Below are 25,917 nucleotides of genomic sequence, written 5' to 3' on the forward strand. Positions count from 1 at the left end.
CGTTTTTAGCAAAGAGAACCTTTACGAAATACGGAATTTAGAAGCAGAAAATGGATTAGGAACATACCTTGATAAACTGACGGCTTTTATATCTACTTTTTGTGCCTCCTTGGAGTTGGTTGGTTTTTATTTTCCCTCTTAAAATTTATAATAAAAACTTGTCCATTTCTCACTCAGCAGTGATACTTGTTCCGTGAATTTCTGAAATCTCAGAAGCTTGGGGTCTGAGTTTGGGCTGAGAGCTTGGATTTTTCTTGAAAGAGAAAAGGAATAAGAGAAAGTGTCTTCTCTGCCTTTAATTTGTTTATAATAACTATCGACTCCAAAGAGCATCATAGTAGAAAAACCAGGGGTAGTGTTTTACCATTTTGCTTTTAACAAAGCTCCTTTTACAAATCATGCAACTATCCTCATAGCAAGCTGAGGCCATGACTACCACTTTGTTACTACATTACAATTGGAAAAAGGGAAGATGAAAAGGTTAAATGAGTAATGTGAGACCACAGCAGTAGTCAGTGACCTAACAAGGATTAGGATATAGAATTCCCTAATACACAACAACCTGATGAAGTAGGGACTCTAGCCCACTGCACGGCTGGGCAACTGAGGCTTAAAGAGGTTAGCAGACTTGTCCGAAGGCACTAAGCTAGTAGGTGGCAGGACCAAGCTTCAGGTCCAGTTCACCGATGCAAACCCAGGCTGGCAAACCGTGCTCTCTCAACCCCTTCAGGTGTGTTTACGGCCCCCACACTGTTGTTAGGAAGCACTTCAGAGACAGTTACAGGAAAGCCGCCTCCCTCCATCCTGGAAAACATCTCAAGTTTATCACGAGTGAGTTTTTCTTTGTTAGGGGGAATTTTTTTTTCTAGGATAAACAGTTGTTACTAAACCAATTACAGAGGTTGTGAAGCTGCGGTGGAAGTATCTTCTGATGAACGGGAGGAAACGCCTTTGTTTCCATTCTGATTCTGAGTAAAGCAAGTAGTAATTCCCTTCCAGAATATCTGGTCTAAGTTTTGAAGGTAACAATAGAATTGTAGAGTGTAAATATTTGCTTAAAACCGTGAAGCAGCTCTTCTTTCATCAACTTGAGATCTGTTCTCTTAGAAGACTGTCTTGGTGTCTGGCACAAGTGGAGAGGAGGGAAGACATTTCAAAAACAGTGTATCAGAGGTCTGAGAATGTCAAATTGGAGGCACTCCTGGAGTTGTGAAGCGTGCTTGGTACATCCACAAAGACCCACGCAGAACTTGGTTCCTCCCCAAGCTGAGTCTCCAGCAGTCCGCACTGCAGACGCTTCCTGCGAATGTGCTAATAGGCCTTATGAGAACATTCTATAACCACCCATCTGTCACTTTTTAACAGACCTGATTGGCAAGCACTTGTAACAACTGACATCTGTTCATGCTTATTGATATGCAGATTTATGGTAATTGCTATGAACAATAAGACACAAAATTACCTAAGGTGAACATTAAATTAAATTTTCATGCCCTTCTCCTTATAAATATTTTTTTTAATCTTAAATTTCAAGTAGGCATATTGCGCATCTGTTTGGTACATAATTTCTTCGTTTTGAGGAGGATTTTTTTCCCCAAGTATTGAATGAAAAGTTGAATCCCTGTATTCTCAACTTTCTTTGCCATCTTCGTAGCCCGTTGTTAGAGTTCCTAAAACTTACTTAAATGTTTTGCATGTTCGGTCACTGGATTATTGCCCCGATTCGAGAGGTCCCCATCTGAGCAGTGTGCTTCATAAAGTCAAATGCAGTTTTTCTTCTCCGAGAGGAACTATTTGCCAAGCGTGTGCCCGTGCCTCTCCGTCTGGTACCCTTTCAGGATGAGCGTGTGGGAGAAAGTGTGACTTGGGGTGCAGACTGAGGAGGCGCCTGGGAGAGGGGCTGAGACAGGGAAAGGAGAGCAACAGAGAGGAACCAGAAAGACGACTTCCAGATGAGCAGAAGTGAAGCCCGCTGTTAGCTCTGGGGAGGAATAAGGGGAGTTTCAGGAGAGGCCCCGCACCCCATCCGGGAGCAGGCCTGTGCCTGACGCCTGTGCCCGAGAAGCCTGGTCAGGCTACGGAGGGAGAGGGAACCTCTGTCCTCACCCAGCTGCCCTGGCTGGTGTCTGCACATCGAGCCAGTGCCTTTCCCCAAAACCGCTTCTCCCCAACGTAGGAGGGGAAGGCAGGCAGAAGAGATGACCACGTTCCAGGTGATGGCGCTGTGGCTGTAGATCCATCTGTGGCGGGAGAAGCCAAGACATCAGCCTCCGGGGATGTGCATCGTTGCCAGGGAAGGGCCCAGGAATACCAGGGCCAAGACAGTCCCCACGCTATTCTCACCTCGGGTTATTACTGTGGTGTGACAGAGTGTGAGACGGTTAGTAGCGCCTATAAGACCGGTAGGTGCGGGGATGTCCATGGGACAGGATAGACAGAGAACACATGGGCCACGGCCTCTGCCCAGCTGAGTGGACAGAGTCTGCTCTGGGCGGGGGAAACAGTGCCCTCACTGCCCTCCAGCCTCAGTCCTGGTTGGAGTGAGATGCCCAGGAGGCAGGGGAAGTCCTAGGGGTCTCAAGGGCTATTCTCTGGGGCTTCCTGGCTCCAGCCTCCACTGAGTCCTCCCCTATTGTCACCTGTGCCCAGGAAGGTAGCTAAGACTAGAGGATCTCGGGCTCACCTGGCTGCTGTTTATGCTGGTGTGCGTGTGCGTGCACGTGTGTGTGTGTGTGTTCAAACTGGGAGGAGGCACTGTCTCCTTCATCCTCCCTCTTCTCTGTGTCCTCACTCCTCAGCTCTCATTTCTTCCTGGTGGTCCAAGTCACTGCTGCACCGCCGGGCTCTCATGCGGAGATTTTCCACTACCACTTGTATCTCTTTCAGATTGTCTAAAGAGGTCCGACGTGACGTTCTTCAACTGTTGAGGGTCTGTCACCAAAAACATTTTGCATGCACATCACACACATACTTTTTCATAAAATTTCAGAGAGTTTGCAGAGACCCTAAACCTTGTCAGGGACCTCTGCCTCAGAAGCACCAAGTTCAGGGGCCTGATGTGGGGTAGATGAAGAACACGACGAAGAGCACTGAGGCAGCAGCGGACGATGGTCTGTCTGGTCACTGAGGCAGCTAGAGCCAGTGGTCTGTAATATCTGGGATTCTGGGGATGAATGCAGAAGAAAATCACGTTAAGAAATTAGGCCAGGTGTGGCGGCTCACACCTGTAGTCCCAGCACTTTGGGAGGCAGAAGCAGGCAAGGATCTCTTGAGCCCAGGAGTTCCAGACCAGCCTGGACAACATAGCAAAACCCTTCTCTACAAAAATTAGCTGGGTGTGGTGGCAAGCACCTGTAGTCCCAGCTACTCAGGAGGCTGAGGTGGTAGAATCGTTTTAACCTGGGAGATGATGGCTGCAGTGAGCCATAGATTCACTCCTGCCCTGGTGACATAGCAAGACCCTGTCTCAAAAAATATATATGTGTGTTAATTGCCAAATTGATTGAGAGAGCAAAATGTAGTACATAGGTAAGTCGTTAGTGGTTAAGTGGTTAACCTAGTTCTTAGCTACAAATGAAGACAAGATCACAAGTTCATTCCCAGCCCTCTGGCATTCAGGCGGCATGCACGAAATTCGTATTGGCCCCAGTGTTCTTGGACCCCGAGGCAGGGCGCGGCATTGCCTGGTGAAGCAGCACTAGACTGGAATCTGCCCCAGCTCTCAAATCTCTTCAGACTGTGGTGGGGCGAGCAAGGCCACTCCCAGCGGATATGGGGACCTGGGAGTGGAGTGAACTTCTGGGCCCCTGCCACATTGCCTTTCGAAACCCTGTGCTGGACCAGCCCTTTCCTTCCTCTTCCTCCCTCCCTATCCCTCCCTCCCGATCCCTCCCAAACTTCTCTCAGAGGCAGAGTTTAAGGAATAAAACGGATGCCAAAGCACAGGAGGAGAAGGAAGAGGAGGTCAGAAGAGCTCCAGATGGGGACCGAGAGGGCAAAGGGTAGCTCGTGGGCAGGCCAGGCTGGCAGGGAGAGGGCAGGCACCCAGGGAAAGGGCGGGGCTCTCCTTTCAGGGAGCGACCCTTGGAGAATGGCTCATGGTGTGTTCACTTCTCCACGCCCGTTTCCTCTGTAACAGGTACAAGAGTCACAGTGCCCACACCACGTGGATGTGTTAGGAACCCTAGTAGCAGGGCACAGGTAAAGAACGGAGGAGCTTGCCTGGCATGCACTTTGTTCTTGCTTCTGTTGTCATCATCGTTTAGGACAGAATTATTGTAGTTATTAGTCTGAGAGCTTCTTTTTTGAGCTTAACTCTACACTAGGCATTGTTGTTTGAGCTTTCTGTGTGTTGACCCATTTAATCTCTTAATCGTCAAGAGGTGGGTTCTACTTCAGTCGCACTTTATAGTTGAAAACCCCAAGGTGCAAACGGGTAACTAGCTTGCTCCAGGTAACAGGCTAGCAGTCGGTGAGGCAGAGCCAGCTTTCAGCCCAGGTTGTGTGAGAGCAGGGCCTGAGCTCTTCTTGACCAGCCTGCACTGCCTTCGGGAGGTGGTGGTGATTGCTGCTGTTGTCCCTGGTGTCACCAGTAGAGCTTGTGTTCCAAGAAACGTGAGCAGGTAAGCTGCCCGCCTCACCTCTGGTATACAAGCACTTCTTTCTTCTTTAGGAGATGAGGTCTCACTCTGTTGCCCAGGCTGGACTGGGCCCAAGTGATCCTTTAGCCTCAGCCTCCTGAGTAGCTGGAACTGTAGGCACATGCTAGCACACCTGGCTCATGAGCACTTCGTTCTGAAAATAAGAGTAGGGAGGATCATGAAAGCCTCATGGGTCAGCACCCAAGGACTAGGAGAGGGATAGGCTGGAAGGGATGACATCTCCTGCAGCTCCTCAGCTGGGCTGTGCTTTCCTATGCTCCTCTACCATCCCCATCGAATCAAAGACTTAAGGGAGGATTTCATTCTGAATCTGGGCCTATTTCAAGAAACTGATGAACTGGCAGGATTTCTTCCCCACTCCCTGACATCTTCCTGCTCTGATATCCAGCAGTCTGCTCAGGTACATGGACTATCATGTTTTTTACTTTATCCTCAGTGTCTTGCACAGGGTCTAGCCCATCATGACCACTCAGTAACTACTGCATGGATGGATGGGATGGATGGATGGATGGATGGATGGATGGATGGATGGATGGACGGACGGACGGACGGACGGACGGATGAGTAGATGATGGGTGAGTGAGTGGGTGGATAATGGATGGATGGGTGATGATGGATGGATGGTGAACGGATAGATGGGTGGATGATGGGTGGGTGGGTAGATGGATGGGTGAGTAGATGATGGATGGGGGTGAATAATGGATGAGTGGGTGGGTGGATGCATGGTTGATGGACGATGGGTGGATGGGTGGGTCAGATATGTCCTAGAGGGGGACCCCCTGGCCTGAGCCTAGAATGGTGGCTCTGCTTGTCATTAAGCAGTGCCAGATTATAGATGGATGTGGAGTAGATGATGAGTGGATGGGTGGATGGTGGGTGGATGATGGATGGAGTGGATGAGGGATGACTGTGTGGTGTGTGGATGATGGATGGAGGGGTGGGTGGATGATGGATGAGTGTGTGATAGGTGGATGATGGATGAGTGTGTGGTGGGTGGATGATGGATGGATGGGTGGGAGCATGATGGATGCAGGGGTGGGTGGATGATGGATAAGTGGATGGGTGGATGATGGATAGATGGTGGGTGAATGATGGATAGATGGATGGATGGGTGGGAGGATCCATACCACAATGAGGGATGGATGGGTGTGTTGATGAAGGATGAGTGGCTGTGTGGATGATGGATGGATGGGTGGGAGGATAATGGATGGATGGGTGGGAGGATAATGGATGGATGGATGGGAGGATGGATGGATAGTTGGGTAGATATGTGGGTGGGTGGATGGATGGATGGTGGATGGACGATGGGTGAATGATGGATGGATGGGTGGGAGGATGATGGATAGATGGGTGGGAGGATAATGGATGGATGGGTGGGAGGGTAATGGATGGATGGGTGGGAGGATGGATGGATAGTTGGGTAGATATGTGGGTGGGTGGATGGATGATGGATGGATGGGTGGGAGAATAATGGATGGATGGGTGGATGATAGGTGTGTGGATGGATGGATAGTTGGGTAGATATGTGGGTGGATGGATGGATGGTGGATGGATGATGGATGGATGATGGATGGATGGGTGGATGATAGGTGGGTGGATGGATGGATAGTTGGGTAGATATGTGGGTGGATGGATGGATGGTGGATGGATAATGGATGGATGATGGATGGATGGGTGGATGATAGGTGGGTGGATGGATGGATAGTTGGGTAGATATGTGGGTGGATGGATGGATGGATTGATGGTGGGTAGATGATGGATAGATGGGTGGGAGCATCTATCCCACAATGAGGGATGGACGGGTGTGTGGATGAGAGATGGATGGGTGTGTGGATGATGGATGGGGTAGATGGATGATGGATGGGTGGGAGGATAATGGATCTGTGGATGGATAGTTAGGTGGATGGATGGATAGTTGGATGGATGGGTGGGTGGGTGGATGGGTGAATGATGGATATATGGATGGATGGATGGCTGGATGGATGGACAAGCAAATATGGATCCTCCTCCTTGATTGGTTCTGACTAACTCTTCTCTCCTTTGGTCCTCAGATCCCTCAGATGCTAGGGATCACAGTGTCCCCTCCTTTCCACTCTTCATCTTAAGATTCCTTGACCCATAGTTTTTCCTTTCCTTGCAGTCTGGCTGTTGAGCAGTGTTAGCCATGCCTCAGTGTGGTGCCTCAGAGACTCGGCCACCCGCCCTGGACTTCCCAGGCAGCAGCAGGGAAAGCTTAGCAGAGTGTCAGAAACTCTGTTGGGTGGTAAAGTGTGTGGAGGAGAAATGTAGAGGAGGACACACAGGCCCTCAGCCCTGGATCCTAAAGGAGCGGGCAGTGGAGAGAACCTGAGTGCTGTCGGCTCAGTTCCAGGACCTTTAGTGAATGTCAGTGGGTGAGAGAAGGACTAAACATGGGCCCTATTAAGTATTTGCACAGTGGATTAGTTAATGATTGAGAGGAAACAGCCAATATTTGATGCTGTTGTAAATACCAACGAACTAATAAAGAATGGGGAAAACTAAAACCTTGGCTAGCTCTATATAGACAATACTCTTTAGAGCAATTTATGTAAATGTCAAAGTGTCTGTTACCCTGTTTGTCTTATATAGATTTGCTCATCACATACTATATATATTCAACTGTGCGCGCGTACATACTATATATATTCAACTGTGTGCGCGCGTGTGTGTGTTTACATGGACTTGAAAATGAGTAAGACAAAATTTTTGTCCTAAAGGAATTTGATATCTGGTTGGGAGGGCAAGAAATACATATAAATAATGTCAACGTAGGGTATGATGTGAGCCACAAAAGAGTTATAAACAAACATATAAAGAAACTTGCAGCTAACAAAAAGTATGTGCATTAAATGTAAACCATATCTCCTTAGGAGGAGGCTACAGGATGGGGGCAGAAGGCTCTGCCCAGGCCCAGGAGGGTCCCCTCCTTGGCTGTGAGGCCTTGGCCAGGGACCTGATGTCTCTGACCCAAGTGGGCCAGCTGAGCCAGGCCATCAACACAGCTCCATCATTGAGGCTCCCACCTGGGAGGGACATATATGTCCTGGAACGGGACCCGCTGGCCTCAGCCTACAGTGGGAGCTCTGCCTGTCGTTAATCGGTGCCAGATGCATATTGTAGGCTTTGATTTTGGTGCTAAGCTCTGTTCTTGTGTGCTCAGCCATATGTTGGTGGTGTGGTCTGGTCGTGGTTCACGTTAGAGGAAGCACGCATTGTGAGAGAGCCAGAGGGCCCGGATAGACGTGCGTGAACGTACCTGACTCCTTGCAAGACCTCGCACAGCCTTGGTGCTCCCTCACATTCAAGTCAAACATGCATTCGTGTGTTCGTAGGAAACAGAGCCCCTTGCTGGGACCATGTTGGTCTGCAGTAGGGCCAGGCAGCTTGCGTATTTCCTCCGTTTTCCCAAAGTAAAACTGAAAAATGAGACCAGGGCCTCTCAACACCCACGTTCTCATGAATATGGCACCGTGTGACCCTTGATGAGAGAAAACCAGGGAATGCTTTCTTCCGATTGTGTTCACTTGATAAAGCAGGATTGCCGGAAGTCTGCCCTTGTCTTGCAGAAATTCACAGGATTACACAGATACTTCTGTCCTGCTTTCAAGCATCCCTGTGAAATAAGTAAGTTTTGAAAAGCAGGTGCTTGGCTTTCAACCTAAGCCAAAAGGCCTGGATGTCTCCTGGAAAAAGTATCACTTTGGACAAAATGCGAATCCATTTAGCAACCAAGACAGCAGGAACTTTTTTCTAAGTGGAAATGCACCCTGGTTGAGGAGGCCAGGGCAGAGGGTCAGAAGGGTGCTGTCTAGAGCACTCAGCAGCCAGGCACTGAGCTGCCCCCATGGCTGGGGGCTTACAGATATATGTTGCTAGAACATTCTCTTTCCCTCCACCAACGCCCCTACACACACATTACGGAAGCAGCTGTCAGGGCACTCTCCCTAAAGAAGACTGAATTTGCTCCGTGGATATTGATTAAGTATCTGGACTTAAGACCGGAGAAGCAGGTAAAATTAAGCTGAAGTCCACCGTCTTTCTACCTGCACTTCCTCTGTGCAGGGACAGAACCATTGTTTCATGCTTCTCACATGTGCAGTCTTCCAGTGAGGTGAATCACGGAAAAATACTTTGACCATTCAGAGAACCTTTGGACTGAGAGATGGAAGCGGCCTACAGGGAGAAAAGACAGTTAAACTAACTATCCAGTGCAGGAACCAGGGCTGAGCCTACCCCTAGATTGTTGCCCCAAATCTCTCGGCTAATCCCACTCTTATGTTCATGCTAATTTTCATTTCTATTTTTTTCATCATTTTCATGAGTCACACATTTATTCTACTTAAAGTCCCTCTTTAAAATATAAATGCCTTTAAAAGGTAAATACAAATATTTTACAAATAAAACTTTTAAGGTACAGCCATTTCTATTCAGTCATTCTATTCATCAGATATGAAATTTGAGCTCCCTATGGACACATTTTAGGGTTCATGCTTAAATCCGGAGAGAGAAGTTCAGTGGCAATAGCAATAACAAAAATAAAAGGTGACATTTGTTGAGCACTTATATAGTGCCAAAGTCATTTGCTTTCATCATCTTTCTTAATCTGCACAACAACCCTTTGAGGTGGGGTTCAGTTAATGCTGCCACTCACTGTCAAGAAATAGATTAACAGGCTTAGAACCCATACCAGTTCAGCTTCCAATAAAATGTAGTTTCTTCTGGAATACCTCGTTTTGAGGGATTGAGTTTACCTTGAAGCCCTTCCTCCAGCTGTTGCCACATCTCACTATGTCTTGGCAGCTATGTCATAGAAGTTGCCAGTCCACAAGGCCCTACTCTGGCCAGTCAGCACCGAAATCTCTCCTCTTTTGCACTTATCTCTACAGCATGGCAGGAGGGCCGTGGGCTGAGAATACTGGTTAGTGAGGGAGAAGTACAGGCTCTGCCAGGGAGAACTGCGGGGTGGGATTCAGGAGCCCTTTCTGGGTATGTGGTCTCTAGGAAGAGCAATTGCATCAGAGAGAACTGAAGGAGAGGTAGCCTTGGAGGAGAGGGCTGGAGAGCCCAGCTCCTACCCAGGCAGGTGACCATGCACAGGGTCGTCTGCTCTCATCATGTGTCCTGACGATTCGATGAGCCCTCTCTTGTTTGGAAACTGTAGAAGTGTGAGGCCTGTTGCTAAAAGTAGCTTTCTCTTCTCTCCACAGGCATGAATGCTTTACAGTTGCAGAACCTGGCGACGCTGGCTGCTGCGGCAGCTGCGGCCCAGACCTCAGCCACCAGCACCAATGCAAACCCTCTCTCTACCACGAGCAGCGCCCTGGGAGCCCTCACGAGTCCCGGTGAGTGAGAGGGGTGCTCTTCCCTTGCAGGTGATGCAGCAGGAGTGGCAGGTAGGTCTGCGTGCCTCCAGTGCAAAGGGCGAGGCTAGATGTGTCCAGGATGGAGCCGGGAAACTATACTGGGCCGCATTATGTCATTGGGTTATTTTATTTTTTAAAATGATCAAAGTTCGAATTTGTCTTTCCTTTTCCATGGATAATATGAAAAAAAGTTTTCAGTGAGAGAATCCACCGTGCAAGCCGTTCTCTCACATTCGCTCTGTTTTAAACACTAGTCCATTCAACACTAGTTAAGTTGTGACCACTATGAAGAGCCTCCAGCTCTTAATCTTTCTTTGTCCTGTCCTTTTTAAAAAAAAAAAAAATGTAAGAATTCTCTTTCAAAATTCCTAATCATTCTCATTTTACATTTCACACCAACTCCATCCATCACACTTGATTTTAAAATCCACAGTCCAGCAAGGAACATCTTGGCTCATTCCTGGTCAGGCTCTGGGCTGTGTCATTTAAAGTCTTTTTTTCTTCACAAATTTTGTTGCCTTATTCAAAAGCAGACGCCAGTTGTCTTTTCATACAAGCCAGATAGAATGTGATTGCTTAGATACCGTGATTTGAGTTTTTTTTTCTTTTTAAACTTAAAAAAGTCGAATATTTCACAGACTTTCCTTCTCTGAGTTTTCCAGGCCTTGATAGATGATCTCGCCTCCTTTTCTGTTACATGAAGGAGACGGCCTGGACAGTCTCCAAGCTTCCTTCTAACTTTCAAAATCCCGTGACCCTCTATCAGCTGTGCCCCAAAGATTAGCTAAGTGTTGAAAAAACTTTAATGAAAAAATAGCATGTGTGTTTTCAGGAAACACACATCGAAAGCTACAGCCCGCTCCACGCTGCCTGTTTTAGGGCTTTTGACTTGAGGGAGGAATGAGGCACATTCCTAGAACTGGCAGTTCTCGACAGAGCAGTCGCCCTTCGTCTCTGCATAAAACATTATGTATCTAAGACGTTTCACCCGGAGGACGGTTTTGAGAGAGCAGTCTGAGAGATGTTTAGGAGAAGCTGGTGGATTTCCCCATAATGTGCTGAAATCTCGTGGCAGGTGTATTGAGTTCACTGCGTACAGAGTCTTCAAAAACATACCATTACTATATGAGGGCCTCATCTTATATAATAAACACTATTCCTGAAAAATCAACTTTATCACCCTTAATTTCAGGAAATTAAGTGATAGCTTCAGTGCAACACATCAACTTAGTAAATCCTGTAATGATCCCTTTTGAGAAATAAACATTTTTAACATGATGGATTTCCCCTTTATAAAAATAAGTCCTTTAAAAAAAAATGAAAATTCGACCCTCTCAACTTAGATTTCATAAATCAGATGAAAATGTATTTTCTTAAGTGGGATTTTTTTCTCCCCCGTGAGCACTATGATTACCCCAAAATAGCATGGAGTGCTGTGAATGCATTGTGGTGCATCTTCAGTCCGAAGGAGGCTTGTCAGTTTAAGAAGTCAAATGCAGAAGCAGCTGTCAGCTGATCAGTGTAGATAATGTAACTCAAAAATCATATCCCGAAAGTGCTGTGTGGTGTGAGCAGGACGGACCCGCTGCCGACCTCCATGAGCCCTTCAGTCCATCAGAGACTTGGACAAGAAGCAAAGCAATGAGTGAAAGATCCCTGACAGAATCCGACTGGAAAAGGGGGCAGGGGACTGGAGGAGGTGACCCCTCTCTCAGAAGGCGACCTTTGAGCAGAGACCTGAGTTCCGTAATGGAAGCCATGGCGTGTGTTGAGGCAGAGGACAGAGCCAGTGGGCGGGGAAGAGCGGAGTGGGGGCTCTAGGGCGGACCGCGTCCGTTCCAGCCGACGTTGGGAGGAGTGTGAGCTTGTTGCAACCTTCTTAAAATGTGGGCTACTCAGACGGCCTAGGGCGACGGCCTAGGTGTTGGTGGGAAAGGAATTTTAAACATAGGTGACTATTCTCAGTTTTTTCCTGAGACCGCAGTGAAGGAACATGTGTTGTGAGATGAGCCTTCCTCCCTGCTGGAGTCAAAGCCACACCAGCGCCGTGTCCTTGCCTTAACTGCTCTGGAAGAGGCTTCCTGCCCTTCAGAACACGCCGCTCACTTAGGTGTCACTGAGAGCGATTTTTCTCTTCTCTGCTGAGGACTGCTTTGCATAATAACTGAAAGTATTTTATTAGAATCCTGAAGTGCAGCAGCGGCAGTGATTGAAATCTACATTTCAATTATTTTTCTTAAGTGTAACTAAAAAATCTGGTGTTTAAGTGAAAGTAAATTATTTGTCTAATTTCCATCAGGGACTTTTTCAAAGTCACAGAAAATGTGGTTAGTAGAATTCATGAATCTCCGCTTCATCAAGGCAATTTCCTAGAAAGTAAAAGGGGTTGAAAGCCATTCCCAAGGCCATTGCCATTATTTACTTTTTAAATAATAATAAACTGGGCATACCGTTTGGACCATGAGCCAGTTCACTCGCACCGTGAGATGAAGGGACGCCTCATCCCATCTCTCCTCCACAGGCCTGGGGTTTACCCCGTTTTTAAGCGTGTCTCTTAAGCTTCAGACAAATTCATCTAGAAAGCAAAGGGACAATTCAATCCCCCAAACTATTAATTTTTTTAATAATTGTAAATTTATCATTTCAATTTTGCATACCCAGGAAAAGTCTCCCTACAGCTTTATTATAAATGATTTTAAACAGTCTTGGCTTTAAAACATGAAAGATTAAGCTTTAATTTTTGTTAAAAAAAAAAAAATCCCCTTAGGCAATAAATAGGTTCCTTTGTCTCATGGCCTTGAGATAAAAATTAAAATAGTTTAAATTGCCCATGGTTAGAATAAGTGTTTCATGCAATTATCAGATGGTAGTGAATAAAATTAGAAATTAAATCATGAAAGAATAAAAACCAGGTAAGTGCATATTACGCCTTTTATGAGTTTCTCACGGGTCTTTTGAAGCCTAATTTAATCATGTTTCTTGTCTTTTATTTTGATATGATAATTTTTCCTTTGTTTACCTCAGTCTCCTTTTTAGTTAATTAATTCTTGGATCATTTATTGTTACCCAGTTTTTAACCTGTTTTTGAGGACTGTGACTCTGTTTAGGTAAGAGGCAAATTGTCTAGAAGGGGTGTAGCTAGGTATTAAAGAAGATGTTTGTCTTCCGTCCAGCTTGCAGATTTGTTGATTTTGTCTGGTAATTTTGAGAGCTTGAAGAGACTGTTACTGTTACCACACATGAATTTTGTTGGGTTTTTTTGGTCTAAAGTATATTGCATTCACATACCATGTTATTCCACTGAACTTCTTCTGTCGTCGTCATCTTTTAAAGAAAAGGATGCTATAAAATTCTCCAAATGCTTCTGTAAGTGCAGACTTGACCAAGTACCCATTCCAGGATCATGGACTGGTTCTTCCTGCAGTACCAGCCATTCGAAAGTGCTAGGAGGCATTTTTTCATTCCCACCATTGGCTCTTCAAAGAGTTATCACTTTGAATTCTGGGTGGTATTTTCCCATCTTGAAGGTGTCCCCAGCTTTCTTGAAGGCTGTGACAAACACAAAGCTTCAAGGAAGTGGGGACACCTGCTCTTTGACTCTCTAAGGGTAACAGAGATTGGAGGTGTTTGGACGTTGTTCAGCCATTCCCTGCTGCCTCACATAGTCATGACCAATGGACGGTGACTGTTGTTCTTGCACACCTGTGTCACCAGAGCAGCTGAATGAGCAGTGGCAAACGAGAAACCACCCTTGAAGTTATCCTGTGGCCTTTCCATTGACAGGAGGCTTTGTCGCCACCTTCAGTATATGTCTGCATTTGCATCAGAGAACTTGCATTATGCTAAGAAGTGTGATTCCTAAGCTGCTTTAACCCACATTTGTGAGCCTTCTAGTTCATGTAGGGCAAATACATAAAAATGAGTTGGGGCCTGCACTGCCCCCTCCAAGTGGTGACGTGCACAAGGCAGTATCACAAGACAGGAAAGAGTGGGGGCAGGAGGAAGGGATAGACAGGTGGACAAAGAGGCCGTCTGCCCAAGACTGCTGCAGTGGTCCCACAACCTCAGAGTAGAGAACTCAACTTGCCCCACAGACCTTCCCGCTGCCTGCCCCGCCCTGCTAAATGGATTGTCCCAGTGGTTGATGTGACTTGGTCACTGATCGCTGCAGCCGGCCCCTGGCTCAGCTGCGCGCCTCCTCAGCCCCTCAGTTCTCCCTGTGAAGCATCTTTTCCCTCCCAGGCAACAGGAGCCTGGAAGAGACCCTCATCTTCTCTCCCCTTGTCCTATTAGAACAGCCTCCAACTCGGCCCCTTTCCTCTGTCTGTCTTGCATGCTATTGGCAACCATGGTGTAGACTCGAGTGAAACAAACTCCTGAGTGTGGTGTTCGGGGTCTGCCTGCTTCCCTCCAGAATCTGGGCAGCACACACTTGCCCAGATCAGGCCATCCCCCGTACCCCAGCCCCGCCGTCAGCCTTTACACCATTATTCTTGCAGGCTTCTCTACCTAGAACATCTCTCCCATTTCCTCCCACAAAAATCTAATACGTCACTAATGTGTTGTAGTGCTCGTTCTTGAGAAGGATAGTGTGGGTGGGTATAAAAGCGTTTCTAATGCACATTTTAAAAAGTATAGTTTATGCTGCTTCTGTAATTTAAACTGTAGTAACATTTTTGGTGTAATTGGTAAAAACTGTTTTCAGTAACCTACGACTTTTATGAATCAATGCAAATGCCACCTCTACCATGAAGCCTTCTAGTTAGGATTGATCACTTCCACACTGTATTGCTGAGTAAGGACTTAGCTCATTCTAGACCTGGGGCAGTGCAGATGGTTCCTGAGGAGCTGTTGGGCTCCTTGAGGCCAGGGACAGAGAGGGCTGGAGTGTTGGTGCTGGCCAGGTGTTCTGCAGACGCCACCCCTCGCCTGTGCTCCCAGGGCATGCTCGGCCTCCCTCCACTAACGCTGACCCTGTTGTCTGCAGGACGGTGATGTGGGCACTCGCTTTGTGTCTCGCCCTCCAGCCACTGTCCCTTTTAAAGTAGGGACAGTGTGTTATTTACTTGTAATTTCCCTTGCATCTGGAACAGCACATCAGACACAGGCCCTCAAGTGTTTTGTTTTTGTTTTTGTTTTTTTTAATTCAGTGAAATAGTGAAACAAAAATTGTCAAAGACAAATGTTTAAGGGCCATCTGTTCAGTCTAGTACAGCTCACATATCTCTAAGGCAGCTGAGTCCCTCACGGTGCACATTGGCAGGGTCAGCACACCCACCCAGTTCACCTGTAAAGCGTACCTCTGCCTGGATCCCTCAAAAACCAAACCTACAATTTGGTTTCACCTTACAGGTGAATACTCAGGTCTAACAGGTTTCTGAAGAATAAATCTAATACTAACTTATACCAAAACAATCATATGAAGCAGTCTTTTCATTACAGGAGCAGCTTATTTTACAAATAGTGGCTTTCAAAATGTTCTGATGTCATGATATAGGATAAGTACGAGTCTAGTATCCGAGAAGGGCATTTCATCTTCGGAAGAACCACCTACTCTAATGTGTGCTTTTGAAAGATAACATCACGGCAGATCATCCTCAGAAAGTGCCCGTTAACTCTGTGCACTGCTAACCCCACGTCGTCTTCCAGTGCCTGCCCACACTGCTTACATAAAGCAAGGTCCCGTCTAGCTTTGCAGAGTATTTTTTACTTATACCACACTTTCAAAATACAGGGCGTTTTATAAGTGCAGGGACCAGTTACTCCTGTGAAGATGGCCTGAGCCTTTACTGTCCTCTTTTTCTCCTTACCCCCATCTTTTGTCGTTGTTTATTCTTAGGAGAATGAAGGAAATCTCAAGGCAGACCGTTCTTCCCTCCACTAGCAGCTGTCTCAGTCAGGCAGAGTCAAGCCAGTTGGTAAAATGGGCTGTTTCATTTGTGGGTTTCAATCTGTCAAACAGCCAGGCACGGTGGCTCATGCCTGTAATCCCAACACTTTGGGAGGCCGAGGCAGGTGGATCACGAGAGGTCAGGAGTTCAAGACCAGCCTGGCCAAGATGGTGAAACCCATTCTGGACTAAAACTACAGAAATTAGTCAGGTGCAGTGGCAGGTGCCTGTAATCCCAGCTACTCTGGAGGCTGAGGCGGGAGAATCACTTGAACCTGAGAGGCTGAGGCAGGAGAATCACTTGAACCCGGGCAGCATAGGCTGCAGTGACCAAGATTGCACCACTGCACTCCAGCCTGGGCGACAGAGTGAGACTTTCTCAACAACAGTAACAACAAAAACTCTGTCAAACGTCTTTTTATTTTTTATTTTAGCTTTCCTATGGTGCTGACAGTCAAACTTCTTTACACTCTTATTGCTACAGTGGAAAGAGCATTGACCTCCCGTTCTTTGCTCGTTTCCTGCAAGTTTCAACATTTTACGCTGCTCTTCTGAAAATTGTCTTGTTTGCTCTTGACATTATGGGGCTCACTTTATTTTCATTAATGTTAATGCAGTCACACATTACATAACATGTTCTGTAAATAAAATGACTCTGTAGTGACTGTCACCTCTTGATAGGTTTTTTTTTTTTTTTTCATTCATTCAACAAATATGTGTCAAGCATCTGTGTGCCTGGGACTGTTCCAGCACTGGAGACACATCAGTAGACAAAGCTGATGATTCCTACCTGCATGTCCTTTCTCTTCTAGCATCAGCTTTCAAAAAAAGCGTCATTTTACTGAATTCACACCATGGTAAAAACAATTTGAATAGCCTTTAAGTATAAATTGTAACTTCTACACTCTTAAAACATCATAACCAGTATTTTGCATATCTTATGTTAAATTTTGTGAATGAGACCAAGAGTGGGAGAGGGAAGCTTTTTTCTCTCCTTTCTTCCTCTCCTTCGAGCTGTACCATCTTTCTGTGTGTTTAGTGCGACGGAGAGCTGGGAGTAGGGCCCCCCTTAGGGTAGAACTGCAAGTGACCAAACCAGAAAGCGAGAGGGTTTAGCACTCGGCCCTGCCGCTCGGGCTGCTCTGTGGCTTCTCGACAGAAGCACGACGTGAAAACCAAGTGGTTTGAAAGTTCTTAGGCATGTAAGACTCATATTGTTGGGGAAGAGAGTAGTTGGGAATAGTATGTCTTCCTAGTAAATGTCCTTTATTTGGCATTGATCATCTTGCTTCTAAAGGAGACAGCATGGAGACCCCTCCCACCCAGAGGGGTTTCGAGGGCCCTGTGTGTGCAGGGAGTTTGGGTCTGGAGTGAACTTCTGCCCAGTGAGGGGATGGACATTCCAGGCGGTTTGTGCGATGCCCCAGCCTGGAGCAGGCTGGAGTCTCTTCATAGTCTGTAACCAATTTAAAGCTTAAAGCCGCATAGCTGTGGGGGTAGAAATATTTACGGTTCACTACAGAGCCCACGCTGGGATTTATGCAAGTAGATTCCACCTGTGCCCTGAGCTGTCCTTGGCAGGTGCCTTCATCCCCGGAGTGGACAGATCCTCACGTGCATCGTAGGGCTGCCACTCACCAAGCGTGTTGTTCCTTGTTTTGAGTGGGCTTTTTAATATGTGCAGACATCAACTCTAATTCTTCAGGTATTTGCTTTTTGCTGTTGGTGGCGCTGGACTCTGTGCTAAGTGTTAGTGATTTGTTTTTAAATATTGCTTTGCACCGTCGTCTGTATTGTGGCAAATCCACATCAGATCCCCTTGTGCTGTTTGTATGAGCTCAGGCTGTGTTTTCTGTCCAACACAACCACTTAATGAGATTTTTATTCCCACTAAATTATCTGTGATCTTGTATGATATAAACATATTATCACCACTAGCACTGGTGAAAAGCATGTGTTGCTTAATTGTGTTATATTAGGTGGGAAAATCAGCAAAGCTTTATTCTAGTCACAACTTCCTAGAAGTGTATACGCTAAGTTCCATTTCTTCAGACTCGAAAGCAATAAAATGGAAATTTTAGTTCAGATGTGGTTTAATCCTGAGAACCAGTCCCCATCAACTAGATGCAGTGGCCACCTACAGACATAAGCAAAATGCACCAACCTGTAAAGCACAGGTGGAGAGCAGGAAGGCAGGTAAGGTACAGGGGTCAGTGACGGGAGAGGTTCTGCCCCAAGGGAGGAAGGAAAATTTTAGTAGAAGAGTTGACATTTGAGCCAAAATGTTCAGGGTAGGTAGGATTTTTAAAAGTAGAAACAGAATGGAAGATACATCAAATGTGTGAAAATGCAGAAATAGCATTTAATCAGCAAATGGAAGTTCATCTCATTTTTCACAAGCATGGAAAAGGAGGCCCACGGAGGACCCTGAAAGCCAGGGCGAAGGAGCTGGGACTTTTCTTGTCAGCAGTGAAGAGCCGTTTCAGGACTTTAGGCCCAAGAATGGTGGACTTCTTGTGAGACTGGACTGAGGCCCCCATTTGATGTGAGGGAGAACAAAAGGGAAGGAGGAAAGATGGTGTTGGTGTGTTGGGCCTGGGTGGCCAGTGGAGCACTGTTCTCAGTTCTGGGAGTTGAGGAGGAAGCTGTCATACAAAATGATAGGACGTGACACATGCAGAGCTCAAGGGCACATGAACGGACATTCCGTGAAATGTGTCCAGCAGCAGTCGTCGAATGTGTGACCATCAGGCTGACCAGAGCCCTGAGCTGCAGAGTGGATTGAGACTGACCTGCTGAGGCCAGGCGGGCTGCCCTAAGCCCAGGGAGGGATGAGGTCATCAGGCCAAAATCACCAGCAAGGCAAGGTGGGGACCAGATGCAGAAAGCCTTGGGGAATGTGCTTGTGGAACACAGGGACCAGGGGATGGAAAGGGAGCTTTCTGGGTAGCAGTGTCAGAGAGGCCGAACACGACGGGGCTGGAGGAAGAAAAGGCAGAAAGACCTGACTGAAGTTCGACTTGGGGAGTGGGTTCTCCCCAGAGTGGCTGCTTCACCGCAGTGGTTGACAGTTTTGCAGGCAGTGAGAGAGGACACAATTCTGTATGACACATTCATGAAATGTGAATATTTTTAAAAATCCATAATGGGGCTGGTCATGGCGGTTCACATCTGTAATCCCAGCACTTTGGGAGGCTGAGGCAGGAGTTCCTTGAGGAACTCCTTGAGGCCAGGAGTTCGAGACCATCCTGACCAACATGGTGAAACCCCATCTGTACTAAAACTACAAAAATTAGCCGAGCATGGCGGTGCACACCTGTAGTTCCCAGCTACTCGGGAGGCTGAGGCAGGGGAACCACTTGAACCCAGGAGGTGGAGGTTGCAGTGAACCGAGATCACATCACTGCACTCCAGCCCAGGTGACAAGGCTCCATCCCAAAAAACAAAAGAAAACAAAAAATCCGTAAAAGTACTGGGGTCACTAGGAGGAGGAAGTTTTTATGTTTTTGTTTTAAGATGGAGAAAACATAAACATATTTGTAGACCAAAGAGAAGAGCCAGAACAAAGGGAAACAGGAATAGGCCAATGAGAGCTGAAAGCTGGACTGGAGTCGAAGGGCTGGCTGGAGGGATGAGCTAAGCCCCCAGCGCGTCCCTCTCCTGTGGCGAGGGGGATGCTGCCTGCTGAGGGGTCATGTGTCATCTCCCCCTGGGAGGAGCCCCTGCAGCAGCACCCTGCCTTGTGGTGCCATCTCAACCTGGTACTAGCACACAAGCCCACAGGCACGAACCCAAATCAGGGCTGAGTCAGCAGGTGGTGCAGCCTGAGGGGAGGGAACACCAGCCTCTGTCAGGATTGGGGAGGATGCCAACAATTCAGGACAGAAGGGTACTTATATCACATATGGGCCAAGAACTGATATATCTGGGGCTGGAAACAAAAACTCATACCAGACCAGAGGTTTAAGAAAAGGTCAACCTACAGGATGTAATAGAGGATTTCTAATTTTACTTGTCTTTCTGGAGTATGTAGACATCTTGATCAAGAGTCATTGGAGCAAGTCATGTAATCTTTATTTTTCTCAGTTGTGAAATAGAATTAATTGCTAATATTCACTTTTCTTATGGAAACATTTAGGTTTATATATACACATATTCATATTTCTATAACTGTATACTGGTGCTTTTTTAAAAAGGTGATCTTTAACTATCGTATAAGAAAGATTGTTTCATTATTTTGGAGTGATATGAAATACCACAGCTCTGGAGAACAGAAGACTAGGTTAAAACTAGAATGAGGGCTGATGATGTTTAGGTTAAAACTAGAATAAGGTCCAATGATACTTTTCTCTGAATCTCTTGCCTTTGGAAAACAAGTGTCTTCCCCACCTTTCCTTTAAAAATTAGGACGTAAATACAGGGAGAAGACAGTTTCCTCACTCCTTTCTGCTTTTGTGCTCTGCTGTTAAAGGGAACAGTGAACTTTCTACCTACCACAAATGCCACTTGAGTTCCTAGAACCAACATCCCCTCCTTACCGAATACAAAATGGTATGACTGGGTTAAACAGAGCAAGACTGCTGTATCCGGACAGGATTTCCGCACTGAGGGTCAGGCCTGAGGCCCTTGGGGATTTGTTGGTTTGTATCTTGGGCCACACAGCAGGCGGCGTGCGTTCCGCGCCAGGCCCTTGCAGGGGCAGCAGTCCCACGGAGTGCACGTGGTGCCCCAGCGCGCCTGCAGCCCGGCTGTGATGACCCCGGGCTGTACGGGTGACCTCTTGCCCCCTGCCACCCTTGGGGTCATGTTGCCCAGAGGAAAATCTGCCTCCCAGAAATGTTCTCTCCATCTGGACTAGCTGCCCCCAATCCCCCACAGGAAGGCCAGATTCAGATGGGCTGTCAGTGACACGGTGACACAGGCCCACATTCCTGAGAAGCCCCCGTCCTCGCCCTTTCTCTCCAGAGGCCCGAGCCCAGTCCCATCATTAAATGGTACAGCTGCTGTATCCAGCTGCCTCTTTGTGATCCACGTGAGGAAAACAGAGGCCTGCAAGTGTCAGTGGTTTGCCCGGGATGTTCGTGACAGGTGAAATGACAGCTCCACTGCACCACGAGAGAGTCCATATTCTAAGCAGGAACTGCTGGGATCCCAGAACCATATTTCTGGGTTTCTCCACTTATACATTGTCACCCTTGTAAGGAGATCGCCAACATTTTTTTTCAGTCCTTCTCCGTGGCCATCTGTAAAAACAAACATCTGGGGCCAGCTAAAGGGGAAGTATATGCTTTTGTTTCAGTAAATCATAGGCAAAATATCATTGGCAGGGAAAAGAGGTTTGATTTTCCCTCTCATTTGCTCCTTTCTCAGGAGATCCCTGTGTACCGCGCAGTATGAATGGACTCTTCCAAACTCATGGCCCCACACTGCCTTTACCAGTGCCCGTCTTCACGGGACTGGGGAAGATGCTAAAAATTAGGCCGGGTAGGAAGGCACCCTGGTTTATTGACAACCCATGAAGTAGACTTCTTAGATCCACTAGAGAGAGCTTCCACAAGCCTTTGGGAATGAACATTAAAGCAATGAAAACAGGACAGCTGCCCTGGACGTGAGGAGCAGGTGCTGGCCCCTCACTTCCTCGCCTTCCACATGTGCGCCACCAGGGAGTAAAACCTCCACAGTCGTTCTGAGTCCAGACCCGGCCCTCTAGGCTGAGTTTTCCTCTTCCCAGTCTTCCTGAGAACAGTAGTGATGACTCTTGCCCAGCACTGTACCAAGTCAGGTGGCATCAGCTTCCTTGGGAAGCAGAACTGGCAGCAGAAGAGAGGGGCTCCAACGTCTCTGGGGAAGGTGCCCTCTTCCAGGCTGGGAGTGTGAGGTCACACCTCACCACTGCAGCGCCCAGCGTCACTTTCCAACCCCACCTCCTCTTCCTCAGTCACCCCGCCCCTCCTCAGTCACCCCACCCCTCAGTCACCCCGCCCCCATCAGTCACCCCGCCCCTCATCAATCACCCCGCCCCCATCAGTCACCCCGCCCCTCATCAATCACCCCGCCCCTCAGTCACCCCGCCCCTCAGTCACCCCGCCCCCCTCGGTCACCCCGCACCCCTCGGTCACCCCGCCCCCCTCGGTCACCCCGCCCCCCTCAGTCACCCCGCCCCCCTCAGTCACCCCGCCCCTCCTCAATCACCCCGCTCCTCAGTCACCCCACCCCTCCTCAGTCACCCTGCCCCTCCTCAATCACCCCACCCCAGTCACCCCGCCCCTCCTCAATCACCCTGCCCCTCCTCAATCACCCCGCCCCAGTCACCCCGCCCCTCCTCAATCACCCCGCCCCTCAGTCACCCCGCCCCTCCTCAATCACCCTGCCCCTCAGTCACCCCGCCCCTCCTCAATCACCCCGCCCCTCCTCAATCACCCCGCCCCAGTCACCCCGCCCCTCCTCAATCACCCCGCCCGTCACCCCGCCCCTCCTCAATCACCCCGCCCGTCACCCCGCCCCTCCTCAGTCACCCTGCCCCTCCTCAGTCACCCTGCCCCTCAGTCACCCCGCCCCTCCTCAATCACCCCACCCCTCAGTCACCCCGCCCCTCCTCAGTCACCCCGCCCCTCAGTCACCCCGCCCCTCAGTCACCTCGCCCCTCAGTCACCTCGCCCCTCAGTCACCCCGCCCCTCCTCAGTCACCCCGCCCCTCCTCAATCACCCCACCCCTCAGTCACCCCGCCCCTCCTCAGTCACCCCGCCCCTCAGTCACCCCACCCCTCCTCAGTCACCCCGCCCCTCAGTCACCCCGCCCCTCCTCAGTCACCCCGCCCCTCCTCAGTCACCCCGCCCCTCCTCAGTCACCCCGCCCCTCAGTCACCCCGCCCCTCCTCAGTCACCCCGCCCCTCCTCAGTCACCCCGCCCCTCCTCAGTCACCCCGCCCCTCCTCAGTCACCCCGCCCCTCAGTCACCCCGCCCCTCAGTCACCCCGCTCCTCCTCAGTCACCCCGCCCCTCCTCAGTCACCCCGCCCCTCCTCAGTCACCCCGCCCCTCAGTCACCCCGCCCCTCCTCAGTCACCCCGCTCCTCCTCAGTCACCCCGCCCCTCAGTCACCTCGCCCCTCCTCAGTCACCCCGCTCCTCCTCAGTCACCCCGCCACTCAGTCACCCCGCCCCTCCTCAGTCACCCCGCTCCTCCTCAGTCACCCCGCCCCTCAGTCACCTCGCCCCTCCTCAGTCACCCCGCTCCTCCTCAGTCACCCCGCCCCTCAGTCACCCCGCCCCTCCTCAGTCACCCCGCCCCTCAGTCACCCCACCCCTCAGTCACCCCGCCCCTCCTCAGTCACCCCACCCCTCCTCAGTCACCCCGCCCCTCCTCAGTCACCCCGCCCCTCAGTCACCTCGCCCCTCAGTCACCCCGCCCCTCCTCAGTCACCCCGCTCCTCCTCAGTCACCCCGCCCCTCAGTCACCCCGCCCCTCAGTCACCCCGCCCCTCCTCAGTCACCCCGCTCCTCCTCAGTCACCCCGCCCCTCAGTCACCTCGCCCCTCAGTCACCCCGCCCCTCAGTCACCTCGCTCCTCAGTCACCCCGCCCCTCCTCAGTCACCCCGCCCCTCCCTGCCCAAACAATCTTTGAGGGACTAAATTAAAATGAAAGGTGTGGTTATTGTGGAATAATTAGGCCCCATGGGAGGAGAGGTGTATTGTATTAATGCCCCAGGGTTGTGATTAGCTAATAATGCTAGTGCCTGTGTCATGGCTTAATTATCCTACTTCCTCACAATCTTTTCCTGCGCAGTTGGAATTCAGCATCCAAGCTCTTTTGAGGCAAAACGGCAACCGCGGGCTCCAGTGTCCTGAGTATGTTTGGTCAATGCAGGCAATTTTCTCTGTGTTTACAATGATTTTATTTCCTAAACCACAAAGCCACTGTGCTTTCACTGTCTAATTGTTCTATGGAAAGTGTTTAATGAGTGCACCGAAGGCAAATTCTTGCTGTCTTCTGTTAATGTTTTGTTGTAGCTTAAAAAAGAAAAAAGTATTTTGCTATCCAGGAAAAGTGGGAAGTAGGGTTAATATGGGAACATTAACGCATGTGTTCCTGGAAAGCAAGCTGGTGTCTGCGACAGACTTAGCTAGACATGCCCTGCAGATACGCTGATACCAGGCGAGGGGGAAGGGGAACATTCATGTGGGAAGTATCTTTTAAATAAAGAACTGGCAAGCGTGAGAGATGGATAAGCCCCTCATTGCCGTTTTTCTTCCTTTCGTGGTGGATCTGGAATCTTTAGAAGGATGGAGGAATAGCCAAGTTCCTCAGCAGGCAGCCTCACCCCCAATCAAGAGTCTTGTTCACCATCCCACCTTCTACAAAGAATAAGACGCCCACTGAAGCCCCTATGCAGGCCCTGCTCCCGCTGCCCACCCCGCTCCTGCTCCGGGGAGGGAGGTGGGCTTCTCCAGGACAGGCTTGGGCTGGGCCTCTGCTCCTGCCTGCGCAGAGTGGCGGCCTGGGAGCTGAGCGTGGCCCTCGGCGGCCCTGCTTCTGAGCTGCCTCAGAGGAACGGAGGGGTTCTCTGGCCCTGGCCCAGTCGTACCATGGCAGCAACTGACTTTACCCACTCTGTTTCTGAAGCTCTTCCCATTTTCTCTGGCACATAAGCAGAAGGGACGACAACTCTGACCAAATGGCCTGCAGAGCATCCGCAGCCCAGGGCCCTGGGCCAGAGGGAGTTGACACCACACAACTGTGTGCTTTTTCTTGGTGACTTTCTCTGTGATCTGGTCATTTAGGATCGAGTCAGGTGTGCTTGGTGTGGCAGCTGCTGTATAGGTTTCCCTGCGAGAGGAAGTAAAAGCTGTTTCCATTTGAAGCTTAATGGGGCTTGTATTTATGTAGATCCTTTGTTCTCGGGTCTCTCAATTGACATGGGATTTTCACATTGTTCCGTTGTGCTGCGGGCATTGGAAGTTGGAGCCTTCACCAGAGTTCCGCCTGGAAGCATTAGAATCCTGCCTTCACGGAGTCCTCTCTTTCTCTGCCAGGAGATGAGGCCAGAGTGTGTTTGGCACAACAATAAGAGCTTTTCAAAAGTTGGCTTTTTGGACCTTGTGGGCATCAAGCCTAGCCTTAGGGTCTGCAGGAACCCCTTGATACCTGTCGGAGGCATCTGCTTTCTCACCCCACAGACAGGGACTGAGTGCCTCAGAGGCAGCGCAGCTCGCTGCGGAAGACTTCTCTTCACTAGCCGGCTCCCCTCTGTATCCAACTGAAATCTACCTTTGAACAGCTTCCACCCACTGATCCTAATTTTGATCTCTTGAGCTGCGAAGAGTATCTTTCTCACGTCAAGACCTAAGACTGTTTCTTGCCTTAGTCTTCACCTCTCTAGGCTCAGTTTTACTTTTATCAGCTCACTCTCTTTCAACTCAGTTTTCGTGTCTTGTCACCCTCCTCGGGACGCTCTCAAAACTGTACACACAGACAGACCTTCCCGATGGCCAGACTAATGAGAAAGGCAGCAAAATTAGTCATCATCCATCCATTCGCCTCTCTGGGGAGGAAGATGTTGAATCTTCATTGCAAGTGCTGTAAAATGAAGTGAAAAGATGCAGTTCCTCTTTTGAGGACGGAATACCCGGATTCTCCTCCCTCAGATGTAGACTGAACACACGTTTATTGATCACCCGCTGTGTATCACACATCAGTGCCACCTTCTCGGACCGTCGCGCCCGTCCGCAGAGGCAGCGCACGTGACTCCCATTTCGTGCAAAAATACTAAGCCTCAGCTGAATGGAGCAGATGGCCCAAGGTCTCACAGACTGGAAGGGACAGAGCCAAAAAATTAAAGGCAAATCTGAGTGAGTGCAAGTTCACTGCTTCCGTAAGTAAATCTCTGCAGTAGCCACTAGATAGACGTAAGACGCTAAATAGAATCTTGACTTCCACATCAACATCATGCTGACTCTGCAGCCAGACCCCTGGGTTTAAATTC

General features: G+C 48.9%; 1 protein-coding gene across 50 annotated transcripts in view; it reads left to right on the plus strand.

The window, feature by feature from the left end:
- Positions 1-25,917, plus strand: part of CELF2 (CUGBP Elav-like family member 2) — a 538,967-nt gene that overhangs the window by 480,564 nt on the left and 32,486 nt on the right. For all 50 annotated transcript variants that reach the window (XM_077945723.1, XM_028825957.2, XM_028825962.2 and 47 more), the window contains one exon: positions 9,890-10,024. In XM_077945723.1, coding sequence (XP_077801849.1) covers positions 9,890-10,024 — 135 coding nt within the window. The remainder of the gene's footprint in view (positions 1-9,889; positions 10,025-25,917) is intronic.

Source organism: Macaca mulatta, chromosome 9 (genome assembly GCF_049350105.2).
Source record: "Macaca mulatta isolate MMU2019108-1 chromosome 9, T2T-MMU8v2.0, whole genome shotgun sequence".
NCBI lineage: Eukaryota > Metazoa > Chordata > Mammalia > Primates > Cercopithecidae > Macaca > Macaca mulatta.